Here is a 15,764-nt window from a genome sequence, read left to right as displayed (position 1 = left end):
TCATAGATACACCCTGTGTGTGCTCCAGGAGTTTTCTAGGTGTTTCTCAATCAAGTACCATCATAGATACACCCTGTTTGTGCTCCAGGAGTTTTCTAGGTGTTTCTCAATCAAGTACCATCATAGATACACCCTGTTTGTGCTCCAGGAGTTTTCTAGGTGTTTCTCAATCAAGTACCATCATAGATACACCCTGTGTGTGCTCCAGGAGTTTTCTAGGTGTTTCTCAATCAAGTACCATCATAGATACACCCTGTGTGTGCTTCAGGAGTTTTCTAGGTGTTTCTCAGTCAAGGGTGGCAGTCAAAGATTAGCCATCACACTGAGTATGAAACCCGTCCTGGTAGAAATTCACTCAGACTGTAGCACTGAGGACTAGAACCTCATTTATACTTTGGCAGGGTTCTGAAAGGTGAGTGAAGCTTGACTGCACTGAAGCATTTAAAACCCTGGGCAAGGTCTACTGATGACAAGCATTTTGGTATGCTAGTTGCAGGGTCCACATTGCAGACACTGCATGCCTGGTACAGTAAGTGTGTGTCTGTAGGTGGACATTGTCAGCCGAAGTGGGGAGAAGATTCCCGTCTCTGTGTGGATAAAGAGGTTGCAACAAGATCGTGGCTTGTGCTGTGTAGTGGTTCTGGAGCCTGTGGAGAGGGTCTCAGCCTGGGTCGCCTTCCAGAGTGATGTGAGTGTATTTTCAAATCTTGGCTCTCTTCTGCTAACACAGTGTTCTCTTTCATCAGGAAGGAAGTGCCAGAGCTAACTGGAGGTTTGTTTTGGCTATGGCCCTTACTAACTGCATTGTTTGAGCAAGAAGTCCCATCACCGATGCCTCAAGTTTCCTTATCTATAAAATGAGAATACAATATTCAGGATTGTTCTTATGCCTAAAGATGTCACACTTTTAGAATAGTACATGAACATGAGCTGGGATCTTGTTACTGCAGAGTCTGGTGTGGGCTAGAGCTGTTGGGGAGCACTTGAGAAAATGCTATTGATCTTGTGAAAGCCCATGGCATGCCTCTTGCACTTTGGATATATAGAAGTTGTGACATCGTTCTTGCATTTAATTTATAAACACTAGAGCGTAACAGTCAATGGAGTTTAAAGAAGTGTGAGAAGCTTCTGTCAAGAGCATTGCTTTTTCTCTCCAGGGAACTATCACGTCATGCGACAGCCTCTTTGCTCATCTTCATGGGTTCACATCTCCAAAGGATGTGGTTGGGCAGTGTGTCATAGACTTGATTCCATCTATACAGCTCCCTCCTCCTGGCCAACATGTCCCAAAGGTAGGTACCTGACCATCTTCCCTGTGTGCTGGGTCTTGAGTTCTTACACCAGACCCTGTAACTTGACTTCAGGATCATTCTTGGATGGGGCAAGTTCCAGTTCATTTCTCTGAGCTCTGAGGCTGTACCGAGGCCCAGAGCCTGAGTGGTCTGGCTCACCAGCCTTGATTGCTGAACTCTCCTCTCTTTTTCATGGTCCAGGACGATGGGCTGATCTGTAGGGTAACCTTGTACCCTGCTTAGAGGTCTCCAAACAGACAGATAGGATTTTATATAGAGCCACATGATTGGTTGGGGGAACCGAGGCTTGTGATTATAAGACTACCTGCAACCTGGAAACCCTGGGGTGTGACCTGGGTGGGCCTCACCCAGACTTGAAGGTCTGAGAACCCAGAGGGCCTCTGGGGGAGTCTTAGAGCACAAAGGCCAGAGACCCTGGTGTCTGACAGTGGGGCATTCCAGCCGCAAAAGAGAGTCTCCTGTTGCTCCTCCCATTTTCTCTTGAGACCTGGAGCTGACTAGATGGTGCTGCCCTTATACAGCATGACTCTTCCTTATTCAGTCTTACACACATCTGGGGACACCCTGGAAGACATACTTAAACATAGTGCTTGAATGGCATTAGATACTTATTAGTCAGCCATCGTCTCCTGGGGTGGACAGCCACATCTCACAGAGGGTGGCAGGGAAATTGGGTCATGATGGGTGCTTGATTCATACTGAATTATCAGGGTCGCCACTTTTCAACTAGTATGTGGCCTCTATACTGGGAACCTGAGGGCTGTGCCTTTAGCGATGACGAGATGGCTGTTTTGGCCAGTTAGTTTTGTTAATTTTGTAAGCAAAGTAAGTTTTTCAGGTTTTTTTTTGAGCAGGCATTCAGCATATTCCCTAGGCGTGGTTCTTTAAACTCAGTCTACTCTGCTGGCTTTTGTGTGTCACATTTTCTGGTTCATGAGATGCAGCCCTGCCCCATTTTGTCCTTTGCATCTTCTCTTCTACAATGAGGAAGTAGCTAACAGATTGGCAAGACAGTGGTTTGTGGCAGTGCTGTATGTTGAGTCTTACCACAACAGATGCTGCTGACTAGGTCTCAGGCAGACTTTTATCTCTCTCTCTCTCTCTCTCTATCTATCTATCTATCTATCTATTTATATTTTATGCACATTGGTGTTTTTCCTGCATATATCTATGAGGATGTCAGATCTTGTAGTTATAGACAGTTAGCTGCCGTGTGGGTGCTGGGAATTGAACTTGTGTCTTCTGGAAGAGCAATCAAACTGCTGAGCCATCTTTCAGCCCCTCAGGCAGATTTTAACTTCCTGACTAAAATTAGGCAGGTGCTCTGGGAATGACAGAAGACCCATGTAAGTATGTCCTCAGCCCCTGTACCAGTCACCATCTCCCCTGTATACACAGGAACTCCGTGTCCTCCTTCAATTCTTGGCTCATGATCTTGGGGGCCAGGTGGGAATGGCAGAAGTGGGTCCTGGTCAGCTCTACTTTTGACGTAGGTGGGTCTCAAATTCTCTTTGCTCAGTGCTCAAGGACTGGGTGCTTCACTGTGTTCAGGACAGGGAAGATGAGCCACCAGACCTCCAACATAGTTCCTAACTTCTCATGTCTCCAGAGTGGTCCCTTCATGGTGGGGGAGAGAGAAAACCTGTGCCCAGGCTCTTACCTGAAACCTGACTCACCCTGGTTAGGAACACTGTACTAGTCCATTTTGTTCTTTTTATCTTACTTTATTTTATATGAGATAAGGTTTCTCTATAGTTTTTGCTGTCTTAGAACTCTGTGTAGAACTGGCCTCAAATTCACAGATCCACCTGCCTCTGCCATCCAAGTATTAGGATTACAGTGTACACCACTATGTCTTGCTCTATTCAAACTCTTTATTGGAAAATCACATGCCTTCCAAATTATCAAAGCAGATAGTATATAATGTAAGGACTCGGTTGTATGTCGGGGGAGCAGCTGAGACAATAGATGGGATGGTCCCTCAGTGGCCGCAGGAAACCAACAGCTCTAGGGTGGAAGGAGAGAACGTGGGTGTGGAGCCATGGGTACTGCATTAGTGTTGTTTCCTGATGCTCTGAATAAAAGACTGGCAAAAGCAACATAAGAAAGAAGGGGTTGATTTTGGCTTACAGTTGAAGGTGCACTCTAAGGTGGCAGGAGAGTGACGCAGCTGGTCCAATGGCAGCACATCAGTATTGGGAAGCAGAGGGTGATGGCTGCATGCTGACGACCAGCTTCCTCTCCACTTGAACAGTCCAGGATCCAGCCAGGGAATGGTGCCACCCACAGTGGGTGGGTCTCCCCACTTCAGCCAGTGTGGTCAAAAGCACTCCTTACCGCATGCCCAGAGACCTGTCCTGAAGCTGATCCTAGACTGTCATAATGACTGCTCATCACTGCTACTTTCATAGGTGGATTCTGCATTCACTGAGACTGTGAGGTGTTGGAAAAACATCTTTTTCCCTTCCAGATTTGGAGCTGAGGAGAGGAGTACAGCCTGTGGATGCCAACACGCTGTAGTTTGACACAGATGCTTGTTAGGGATGGGGCAGGGTCCAGTCCTCTTACTGGCTTGCACCTTGGTTCATTATTATGCATTTTGGACTCCTGAGTCCTCCCAACCTGCTGCTGCTATTGCTAGGGTTCTAAATGGGGTAGGGTGGGGCTAGAGCAGCATGAGTGGGGATGTCTCTAGCACGGATCTGTGAGGAAGGCTGGGATCTAAAACATCGGGGTTATGCCTACACAGTACTGTTGTAACATTGAGTGGGGCTGTCCTGTCTTTCAGAGTCTCAAGATTCAAAGGTCTGTTGGGAGAGCCAGAGACGGGACCACCTTCCCTCTCAGTCTGAAGTTGAAATCTAAGACCAGTGGAAAGGCTGTAGCTGAAAGTGAGGTGGCCTCAGAACCAGGTTACCAGGCTTCTGTGTGGGTGTTCTGCACCATCAGTGGCCTCATCACTCTCCTGCCTGATGGCACAATTTATGGCATCAACCACAGCTTTGCACTAATGTTGTTTGGTTATGGAAAAACAGAGCTCCTGGGCAAGGTAGGCTTGTCTAGTTTCCCAGCTCTTCAGTACTTTGAGGAAACGGTGCTGCATGTGTCAGAGGATCTGAACCTGATGGGCTTAAATCAGGCTATACCATCCTATTCACTACCAACTATCTTGTTTTCCTGGGCTGCACATCACTGACTACTTTTGGAATGACTCTCTGTATCATTCCAGAGAAGCAAGATGGTCCTCTGCTTGGGATCTCTGCACCCAGCTGGCTCTGGTCTGGCCCATTGAACCAGGTTTTGGTGACACTGGAGATACTGTTTGTTCATACATACTGGGCATGGTTGGTGGTAGGAAGCAGAGGAGAAGGGGTTCTGTAATTTCTCTTGGGGCTGGGGGTTGGGTAGATGTTTTACTCACCAGGCTTCCAGCCTTAACTTTCCCTTTTTCCTCAGCCAGACCTGTAGCATGCAGTCTCATCATGGCTCTGTACAAGCCTCCCTAGACAATGTTTAATACACTCCAAGTCATATACTTTGGCCATGAGTCAGCCTGTTGGACCAGGCTTAGTAGGGAAAGGCCATTTTGCTTCACACGATGCTACCTCCGGTGAGCCGCTAGCTGAGTAACTCTGAGGCCTTGATAGCTTACATTTTTGGCTTGGATGCTGTTTGGCATTCGTGGGAACATCCTGCTTTTTAAGGGTCACCTCAGCCTCAGAAGTCATGCCTCACAGCTGTCACAGCCTCTTTTTGTCTAGGGATGGATCCTAGTGGTGTTCTGAGCCTTCTGGGAGGGTGCATAGCTCCCGTATGCTGAAGAGGGATCATGAAGCAGCATTTTGAAGCCACCTGATGCCATATTTTCGCATCTGCATATCCCTTCCCAACTTTTGACATCTACCAAGTGCCCACCAGGCTTACCTGGCTCCTGCTAGCATCATGCTTGGATGATGGCTTTCTGTAGGAGTACTGTAGGCTTTGAGACCGCCTAGAGAACCTCATGGGTATAAATCCTTGGCTCTCATTGAGCTTAGAGTCATGGATTCTTTTGGCACAGGTAGCTGTTCAGGCATGGGGGCTGCATACAGGCTCAGAAGCAGCATCTGTGTGAGCAGCTCTTCGTGTGGTAACATGGCCCTTGATGGGTGCCCATCAGTGTTCTTGGACCAAGAACTGTTAAGTTGTTAGCTTGGGAAATACAGGGTCTCTGCTCCAGGTCAATGTGAAGTCAAAGACCAGATATCTACTTGGAAGACATAGGTATTTGCATAACTTGCCTTACAGTGTATTATGTTCTTTTTTTATTAAAAAATTAAAACATTGTGAATTATGAGTCAAGTGTCAGAGGGCCAAAACTGTGTGGTCCAATATCTTTCCCTTTCTGAGAACTGAACTGTTCACTGTTCATTTTCGTAGGAGGAGGAGTTCAGTGGGTCAGAATGGCTCCTTCTAGGTTCTGACATGCCACTGTTTTCTTCTCTAGAACATCACTTGCCTGATTCCTGGTTTCTACCACTGCATGGACCTTGCATATGATAGTTCTGTCCAGCTGCCAGATCTGGTCAACTGCCTGGACATTGGCAGCAAGAGTGGGCCTGGGGAGATGAGTTCTGATGCCAAGCAGGACTGGGAGCTGGCCAGTGGGGCCCAAGGTAAGGCATAGCCTCTCACACCACAGTGTTTATGTAACAGAGCAGCTACTTAGAGGTTGGTGGCAGATAACAGAGCAGGAGGCACTGGTGACCTTTCCAGACTCTCAAGGGTGGGTGGAGCAATGAGAGTCTCTGTCTTAGTTTGAGGCCATGTTGTAAAGTCCTCTTGTTCTTTCCCAGGAGATAGGACAGTTGTGGGCAGTGTTTTACAAATGTTTTAGCATCTAGAAGGGAATTAGCAAGTCCTCTAAGACTGAACCACTTGTGCCCATGTCTAAGACACAAATAGCTGGCCAAAGTCCTGTCCATTTAAAGAGAATTTATAACCGAGCCAGGTATAGTAACACATACTTGTAATCTCAACTTGGAGGGTTGCAGTTATTTGAGGCCAGCCTGGGATACATAGAGACACCCTGTCTGGAAACAAAAAGCTGCCTCCCACCCTCCCAAAAGTAATAATAGGACATTCGTGTACTTTCATGTAGTATAAGATTGAATTGTTAGAGCATATCATATTTATTTCTAAGTTCTGTTTCATACCTGTTGACCTCAATATATATCCCCGTAGTTTAAGGGTTTCTCTGATTGGTTTGTGGAGTCAGTGTTAGCTTTCTGTCCCAGGATCTTCTAGGGAGGGAGGGGAGTGATGGAACTGGAACAACACTAAGGGGTCAGTGCTGGTGGAAAGCGAAGCTATCGGCATACAGGAAGTGTAGGCTGTCTTGAGTATTTGAGGTTTTGATACAGGTACAGGTGTGTTTTAACACAGTGGTTGGGAATAGACAATGTTCTTGATCTTGCTGTTAGATCCAAGAATTGATGTGTTGACACGGGGCCACGTGCCATCACAAGATGAGACCCTGAAGCTGCGGGGAGGACAAGTCTCGCCTAGGACTCAGACTCAGCTGGAAACTGGACGCCACATACTTCCTTCTTGTGCATCTCAGCCCTCCCTGGGGTAAGTGCTGGTGGGAGGTTCCAAGTTTACTAAACACCCGGTTAGGTAGTCTTCAGCCCCTGGGTAATGACATACGTCAGTGATGGCTAATGTGTACTGCTCACCTGCTGCGTCCGCACAGCAGTGCTTTTCCTGTTACTTTACTCGAGTCCTTGCAGCCCTAGGAGAGAGCACCCCTGATGCTATTCTCATCTTAGGGACAAGGAAGTAGGTTGCTGAGAACTCAAGAAGACTAAGAGATAGAGCTCTAGAATTTTGAAAATCATTTGAAAGCATTCTTTATATATTCCTAAATAAAATTATTCATTTTGAGTAAAGGAAGTTTATAGTGGAAAACTTTGGAAGGTAGGAATAAAAATTCATTTATCTGTCACCATAGCATTTTAATGACAGGTTTATTTTGCCGCAATCTGACATATAGAACAGATAATGGTACTTTGTTACAAAAGTTCAAAAGTCAGGGCTTGTTAGGAAAGAGTGTGTTTTGAGGAATTGAGGCTGAAGCTCAGTAAATTCTTCCACTGTGTGCCAGGTACTCAAAAAACAAAACAAGAATCAACCTCCAGGTAAAGTATTTGGACAGTATTGGGGTTTTTGGTAAAGTATTTGGACAGTATTGGGGTTTTTGGTAAAGCATTTGGACAGTATTGGGGTTTTTGGTAAAGCATTTGGACAGTATTGGGGTTTTTGGTAAAGCATTTGGACAGTATTGGGGTTTTTGGTAAAGCATTTGGACAGTATTGGGGTTTTTGGTAAAGCATTTGGACAGTATTGGGGTTTTTGGCTCCTCAGAAGTCAGCTCTTGGTGTTCCTGGCAGGAGGACCTGATATCTGTGGGGCAGCTCTGGACATAGGTCCCATGTTGCCTTGTATGATCTTCTGCCAGTAGGATAAGAGGAGTTCCAAAGAGTCACTTGAAAACCACTCTGTGTCCCTTCCACAGTGGCCCGAATTCAGTGACAGGTGATGCTTGGCTGCCAGGGCAGCTTGCAGATGTCCTTCATCTCCTGAGTTGTTGTCATGCTAGGATTCTCAGTTTCCAACCAACTTGATGCTTCTAACTTGATGCTAACACAATGTTAGTAGCCAAACCATTGCTGAGCAAAGTCATTGGTGGTCTTCCCTCAGCTCCTGCAATGCAGATTTTCAGAGGTCATACTGCAGGGACAGAGGATCATGTCCCCAATCTACCAGTTTTCCTAGCAAGTGACCTGTGATCTTTCTAAAATCCCAGAGCCTATTTGTCAGGCTTGAGGGTAGAAAGGCTATAGGAGCAGGTGAGTCAGCAGAGGGGATGGAAATACTGAGAAACCACTAGCATCCAGCAGCATTAGGAGATTTCAAGAGGGTAAAACCATGCCCAGGAGCTGTCCAGACCCCTTGGCTAGGTCTTAATGAGGCTCTTGTGTGCATCCCGCAAGCCTTCATCCTCAGGTTGACCCTGTAATCTGTTCCTGGAGAGGGCTAGACTCACTCTGTGACATGGGAGGAATGGACGGGGGTAGGAGGATGGGGGTGGGGAAGCAGTGGGTAGACACAGTGCTTTTTTGCCTGTTCTCTGGGGACCTTCATCTTATTCTTTTTCTCTAGGAAGCCTTTGTTTTTACAACTCAACCAACACGTCTTCTGCTAGGGCACCATCTTCAAATAGACCTTTTCCACTATCTTGATTAACTTCTGCTGTACACTTTGTGGGGATACCATTTCAAGACCACAGTAGTGTATCTGATGACCAGGCGCTTGGCCTTAGTCATGATGTGAGCAGACATAGCATAGTAAGCTTGTGCTACACTGAACACTGCTGGAGGCAGGTCACCTGCCTGGATTGCAGCAGCAGCTCACACTAGATGCGGTCACCCCTGCCTTCCCATCCTTCCTGCTCCTTGCCCTAGTCTCCTTGCTCTTCCCTGAGCTACCTCCCTAGTTTATGTAAGTAGTTGCTGGGTGGTGATGAGAATGAGTCAGTCTGCTGTCATGAGTTTGTTAAACAATCTGAAATCCATTTCAGTAGCTTCTTTTGATTCATCCTGGAATGTAGATTTATATGAAAAAAATATCTAAGACCAGATAGAAAATTGAGGCTATCTATCCTAAGTTCACCATGCTCCATTCATTGTATTTGTCTCTCATAGAGGGAAAGTCAGTGTGACTTCACACTGCCACTAGTGACTATCATCCAAATTCCTGTCTCCAGGGTAGACAGCAGCCCAGTGGACGGTGAGCGGTCATTACCCACAGACCAGCGGAACGTTCCAAAGAGAAACCTGCTAGCCCATGCTGAACAGTTACTATCTCAGACCCAACCAGACACCCTGGAAATATCCCCACCAGTCCTTAAAGAACTGTCTGAAATTCAGAAAAATATCTCAGAAGAAAGCCCACTAACCCACAGGAAATGGTTATTGTCCAAGGCCCAGAAAGACACCACAAAAGGAAGCCTGCCAATCCATGATGAGAAGTTACTGCTTGCAAGCCAGCATATCCATGTCTTGGGAAAGGAAAATCCTTCAGCAGCAGAGAGCTACAGGGAGGGTCTTTTAGCAGAAAGCAGGTCCAAACCAGTGGATGCAAAACCGTTTGCTTCATGTGAAGATTCTGAGCTTCTAGTCCCAGCTAAGGACAGAAGCAACAGAGCGGACATGAGTAGTCTGCAACAGGAAGCTCAATTGGAGCTGATGGGTATCAGTAGTCCCAGTAGTCCTAACCCCTGGGCTGATGCCACCATGCCTGAGCCCCACACCACAGGGCAGATACCAGGAGGGAGCCTGACATACTGCCCACAGCATAGAAGCGAGTGGATCTTACAACAGCGAGGCCAGGACTCGGCTCCCAGCCCCTCTGCAATGGGGTGTGTCTTTGTTGGGACACCCACTCTGGATGAACCATGGCCAGGAGTGAGAAATGATCGAGAAGAGCTGCAGACTTGCTTGATTAAGGAACAGTTGTCCAAGTCAAGCTTTGGGGGAGCTCTAGGAATCTCCTGTGTGGAACTTGTCCCAGCAGAACATCCTCCTTTCACTGCCCCCGTGTCCTTCTGTGATTGGGGAGGCCGAGACCTACATGCTAGCCGCTCAGGCAGCTCCTCAGCCTGCTATGCTTTGGCCACTGACCTCCCTGGTGTCTTGGAGGCAGTGGAAGCCCAGGAGGCTGATGTGAGTTCTTATTCCTGGAACCTCAGGGAGCTCTTTCTCAATGACCGGACAGACAGAACTCCATCACATTGTTCCTGTACCACTTCTGAACTTAGCGAGACACCATCTCTTTCAGGGGTGGGGTCAGATTTAGATGTGGGTATTCTGCACAGGCAGACTTCAGATATTTTAGCTCACCGAGAGATGTTGCTTCTTAGTGGGACCTATTTTGACCTTAGGGAAGGCCATCGGTTCCAGGAGATGGGAGCAGGACATGATGGAGCAGAACTGTCTAACATTTCTTTGGTATCCTCTGAACACTATGAAACTAGTGACATAGAAAGCCTAGGTTGTGACCCTCCCATACCAGATCCTGGTCCTAACAATATGTGCCTATCAGCAGAGAAGCCTAGACTGAGCGCCCAGATCACTTCCACTCCTGTGGCACCTGGGCCCACCAGCCTGCAGCAGGAGATCCAGGAGGGCATCTTCTCTGGAAGCTGCTACCACCGAGATGGCTTACGACTGAGTATGTTCTGGGGAAGAGGCTTTTGAAATCCTAGCAGTGTTTAATGAGGTCATTGGGGTCAGCAGGGCGCTACACTTCCTCACCTTCCTGCCCTTCAGGTGTACAGTTTGAAGTAAAGCGTGTGCAGCTCCAGGGCTCTGCAACCCTGTTCTGCTGCTGGCTGGTGAAGGACTTCTTACACAGTCACCGGGACTCAGCCACCCGAACCCGCCTGTTCCTTGCCAGCCTGCCAAGCTCTACCCACTCCATGCCTGACCTCTCTGGATCCAGCTTTGGAGAGGTTGGTATCTGTGGTCAGCTTGGTCTTCTGTGTACTTTTCTGCTGTGTTGCAGCTTTTCCAGGTGGCATCACTGCCTTTCTGGCTGGAATGGGTGGAGGGTATGCCTGTGGCTTTTTACCATTTCGGAATTTCTCCCTCTGTAAGTTTAAAGCAAGTGTAGGATGTTAAATGAATGTATACCTTGTACAGTGGCATGTAGATGCATTTAGACATAAGCCAGTTTGGGTTGATGGCTGAACACTTCCAGAGGGGCCATGGGAATTTTCAGAGCAGCCCACTGTGAACCAGGAACAGCATGAATGCAGGGGCTATACCAGTGGAGATGACTTGTGATCTCCCCGACCTTTCTTTGTGTCCACAGATGCTCAGAGCCAAGCCTTGGTTTGAGGAGTCCCCAACACCCGCAGAGCTGGAGGGGCTGGCAGCCTGTGAGGGCGAGTACTCCCATAAGTACAACACCCTGCGCCCACTCGGCAGTGGCGCCTTTGGCTTTGTGTGGACTGCAGTGGAGAAGGAAGGCAACAAAGAGGTGCTGGGGCTTGTGTGGGGATGGCTCTGCTGGAGGTCCCTTGATTTATAACTCTTAAGAGTTGTCATGGAGGAAGGGGACCAGGACATGGTGCTTTCTGGATATAGCTATACTTTCTGCTCTACAACTCTAACGCTAGACAATAGCCCTAGAGTTTCATATTTAGACTTTGCTCTTTTGCAGGCTCTTCAGCCCCATCCAGGGTTATTACTATGTTGATACCTCCCCTCTTCTGAGCAAGGGCTTATATTCTTCTGCTATCCACATGGGCCTGCAAACTCACTTTTAGGACTTCCTCTGCTTAACTGGAAAAATACGTCCCCGCCAAACACAGAAGCAAGCTAGCTGTGAGGGTCACCCAAGATCTTTTGTGATGGCTTTCATATGCCTGGTGGGTGCCAGGCATTCTTTTTTTTTTTTTTTAAGATTTATTTATTTATTATATATAAGTACACACTGTAGATACACCAGAAGAGGGCATTGGATCTCTTTTTTTTTTTTTTTTTTTTTGGTTCTTTTTTTTCGGAGCTGGGGACCGAACCCAGGATCTCTTTACAGATGGTTGTGAGCCACCATGTGGTTGCTGGGAATTGAACTCATAACCTCTGGAAGACCAGTCGGGTGCTCTTAACCGCTGAGCCATCTCTCCAGCCCCCAGGCATTCTTCAGGTGCACTGAATTTCTCCCAGCTGGCTTCCTCTCCCAGTCATTAGGATCATTCCTATGTATCCCTCTATCTGAGCCTTAGAGCTCACTTTCCTTCGCTTCCAGATCCACTGGCATGTTGTGATTTTAGTGTCAACCATGCTATTCAGAGACAGCAACCACTTAGACTCCCCAAGCATATAACTACCAGTCAGATCCTGAGTATTGCCAGAGTGTTTTCTTATTACTTGTTGCTGGAATGCTCCGGAGATCAGCGTCTGCGTTGCTGGGTCCTAGTCTGTGGTTCGAAGGATTCTTCAGAGGATATTTTGGCATTTCCTCATAGTATGGCAGTTATGTCTTTCCTCTCCTTGGCCCACTTTCCGTTCTTCCTTCCAGTCACATTGACTAGAGCCCCAGAACAGTGATACTTGATGTTCCTTGGTTCTCAGGCTGTCACTGTGTTACCTTTCATTTTCCAGTGAGCTCATTCTTTTATTAGCCCAGCTGGATAGGCTAATTTGGCATTAATTTGTATGTGTGTACGTGCACGTGTGTGCATGTGTGCGTGCATATGTATGCATGCAAGTGTGTGTGTGTGTGTGTGTGTGTGTGTGTGTGTGTGTGTGTACGCGCGTGCGCATGGAGGTCAAAGAACACTTAGGTTTGTTAGTAGCACTTTTACCCACTGAGCCATTTCACTGGTCCCTGAAATTTTTTCTTTTTCTTTTTCAGAGTGAGTTTGATTGGCCACTCAACTCATTGAATGAATCAAGTATTGATTGGTGTCTTTCAGCACTTATTTATATAATTGTACTCCTTTTTTAATATAACACTAATAGATTTTCTTATGCTCATGGATTCCATCCTTGGTTATGTAGGTTATGTATAATATCTTTCAATGCATTGCTAGCTTTGATTAGCTGTTGAATTTATTTATTTTTATTTAAAAATTCTTTATTGTAGGTCAGATGTGTTGGTGCATGCCTTTAATCCCAGTACTCAGGAGGCAGAGACAGGCAGATCTCTGTGAGTTCAAGGCTAGCCTGGTCTATATAGTGATTTCTAGGACAGCCAGGCCTACTTAGAGAGACATGTTTCAAAAAATAATATTGTATGTCTGTGCATGTATGATGTATGTATATGTGTAAGTCCATGTTACACAGTGTATAACTTGGAAAAGCCGGTTCTAAGGATTGAACCAGGTTATCAGGTTGGCAGCAGGCACCTCTGCTTGCTGAGCCCTCTTGCTAGCCCTGAACGTGATGATTCTGATTCCCCATGCTGAGCTCACTGCGGAGAGTTTTGGGGTGGGGTGGGGTTAGACTTGCTTTATTATACTTTTACACGAGTATATGTATTTCAAAAATTACCAGGATATATTTAGGAGTTTGTGTGTATTCTTTATTCTTGCCTGATGCTTGGTAAGACTTGGGTCTGGATGCTTATAGCTTTATTTTAAAAGACTATTCTTGACTTTCTCTTTCTTATTTTTCCAAATCAATATTCTCCCCTATGTCTCTGAACTCACTTGAAGCATGTGTATAGCAGCTCCCAGAGAATCGCCTTCTTCTTTTTGTCTTCTTGCTCTGTGCAGGTTACTGGGCAGCAGGCATCGAGTGACATGTGATGTCTAAAGTGGCACACATGGCTGTTGACCTCCATTCCCAGGCATTGAGCTCCTCTTAATTCGTCAGGATCTCACTGGCATGCTTCTGCCTCATCTTTCTGAGTTCTCTTCTATCTCTCTCTTGGGAAAGTCAAGGAAGCCTTCTATCCCTTTCAGAATTTGTCTGCTTCACCCAAGCCATATCTCTTCTCTCCAGATGAGTGTGAGAGACAGTTGTACAGCGCAGAATCTTCTGGCTGCTACTCCTGCTCCACACAGAGGTCGGCACTTCCAGGCCTCTGTCCCCGTGTCTCTCCCTCGCACCTATCCTCTTAATGCCTTGTCATTTCTTTTCCCTGGGCACTCAGCATTCCCTGGTACATGATGCACTTCACCGTTTACGTCCTCTTTGGAGCATGACAGTGTCTCTCACTGATACATAAAGAGGCCTTGCTGGGATTTTGACCCAGGCTGCTTTTACCTGTATTCCTAGTTCCCCGTGTAGTAGCCAGTCTGTTGAGTCCTCAGTGGAGTAGCCAGTCTGTTGAGTCCTCTGTGGAGTAGCCAGTCTGTTGAGGGCAAGCCTGTCTTGTAGTGGCTGACATGCAGTCTTTCTTTCTCTACAATGGAACTTTGTCTCATTGCATCTGGTAACTGAATATTTACTACACATCAGGCTTGAGCGACACCCTGGTTAATTTCAGCATCAGGACTGACACTTGTTTAATGATGACGGTTTTCTTTATTTTCTCTACTTTTGTACATTTATTTCATTCTCTTGGGGATGATATAGAGTATTGTGGGAACACTTGTCCTCAGGTTTCTGAGACTTCTTTTTTCCAGCATTGGCCATGGCTTCTCAGCACCTCCAGGTACCCCCATTTATCCCATCTTACTGGTAATAGACAAGTAGAAATTGCCTGCATTTCTATTCAGCTGCATCCTCCTTTTTCCCTGTTGTGGGGACTTGCTACATTTCTTTTTACATGGCTGTGGGTCTTGGGGGAGATAGAAAGCCAGTGGTGGGCACTGGGTTTAATGTGGTAGAGGACTCTGCTCTTCTCTCATATAGGTGGTGGTGAAGTTTATTAAGAAGGAGAAGGTTTTAGAGGATTGTTGGGTTGAAGATCCCAAACTTGGAAGAGTTCCTTTAGAGATTTCAATTCTGTCCAAGGTGGAACATGCCAACATAATCAAGGTTGGTGATTCTCCGTGTGTTCTCACCGTCATGTCACTTCTTTAACATTAATCTGTTGACTGGAGTTGTTTGTAGACAAAGCTGTACCTGACCTTGTCTCTTTCAGATTGTGGATGTATTCGAAAACCAAGGGTTCTTTCAGCTAGTGATGGAAAAGCATGGCTCTGGCTTGGACCTCTTTGCTTTCATTGACCGTCATCCCTGCTTGGATGAGCCCCTGGCGAGTTACATCTTCCGACAAGTGAGAGAGGGCCGGCGTTCTGCCGGCTGGATGTGGGTGGGGTAGTTGAGCTCCATGGCTGCAAAGGTTAGTAGCATGTAGACAGTTTCCCCAGTGAGCCAGTGTTAGCTTTCAGCCATGGGCTTTATAGGGTAAGAGAAAGGGACATTGGAAGGAATTACCAGGGAACTGTATTTTAGTGATTAAGGTTTATCCATATACATACCAGTCACAAACAGTAAACACAAAGTCTTCATTTGCTGTGAGTTCTGTGTCTTTGATTTTGAGTTCTCACTAGTCACGTGACCATGTGTACAGCCTTAACCTTCTAATGTGTGCAGTTAAAACACTGTTGTGACTACATGAAAAGGATGTTGGGATTAAATCAGAGATTACCTAAAGAGGCATAAAGATTGTGGTATGAGCTATCCCGTGTCAAAAGGTTTGTCGTGATGTACTTTGTATTTAATGTACGTGGATCTCTGCTCACTTTGTAGGAATGGGAAGGCGAGCAGCAAGTCTGGAAGGTGTCTGAGAACTGGGAAGGGGAAGGAGGGTGGAGACAGTGATTCTCGTTTTGAATAATGAGAAGGCAGTGGTTCTTCCATTAGTGCCCCAGAAATATGTGGAATGTTTATACTTGTCCTTTGGTTATTTCTTCAAAGTGATGCGGTGAAAGATTCTTTAATCTAACAT

General features: G+C 46.5%; 1 protein-coding gene across 8 annotated transcripts in view; it reads left to right on the top strand.

The window, feature by feature from the left end:
- The window catches only part of Pask (PAS domain containing serine/threonine kinase), a 41,736-nt gene that overhangs the window by 18,841 nt on the left and 7,131 nt on the right, over positions 1–15,764 (top strand). For 5 of the 8 annotated variants that reach the window (NM_001432217.1, XM_087565607.1, XM_087565606.1 and 2 more), the window contains 10 exon segments: positions 548–688; positions 1,158–1,292; positions 4,102–4,362; positions 5,800–5,968; positions 6,776–6,926; positions 9,121–10,586; positions 10,685–10,866; positions 11,229–11,396; positions 14,723–14,848; positions 14,955–15,089. In NM_001432217.1, coding sequence (NP_001419146.1) covers positions 548–688; positions 1,158–1,292; positions 4,102–4,362; positions 5,800–5,968; positions 6,776–6,926; positions 9,121–10,586; positions 10,685–10,866; positions 11,229–11,396; positions 14,723–14,848; positions 14,955–15,089 — 2,934 coding nt within the window. 8 annotated transcript variants of the gene reach the window in all.

The sequence above is a fragment of the Rattus norvegicus genome, chromosome 9 (assembly GCF_021556685.1).
Source record: "Rattus norvegicus strain SHRSP/BbbUtx chromosome 9, alternate assembly SHRSP_T2T, whole genome shotgun sequence".
NCBI lineage: Eukaryota > Metazoa > Chordata > Mammalia > Rodentia > Muridae > Rattus > Rattus norvegicus.
This window is presented reverse-complemented; position numbering and strand designations above follow the sequence as displayed.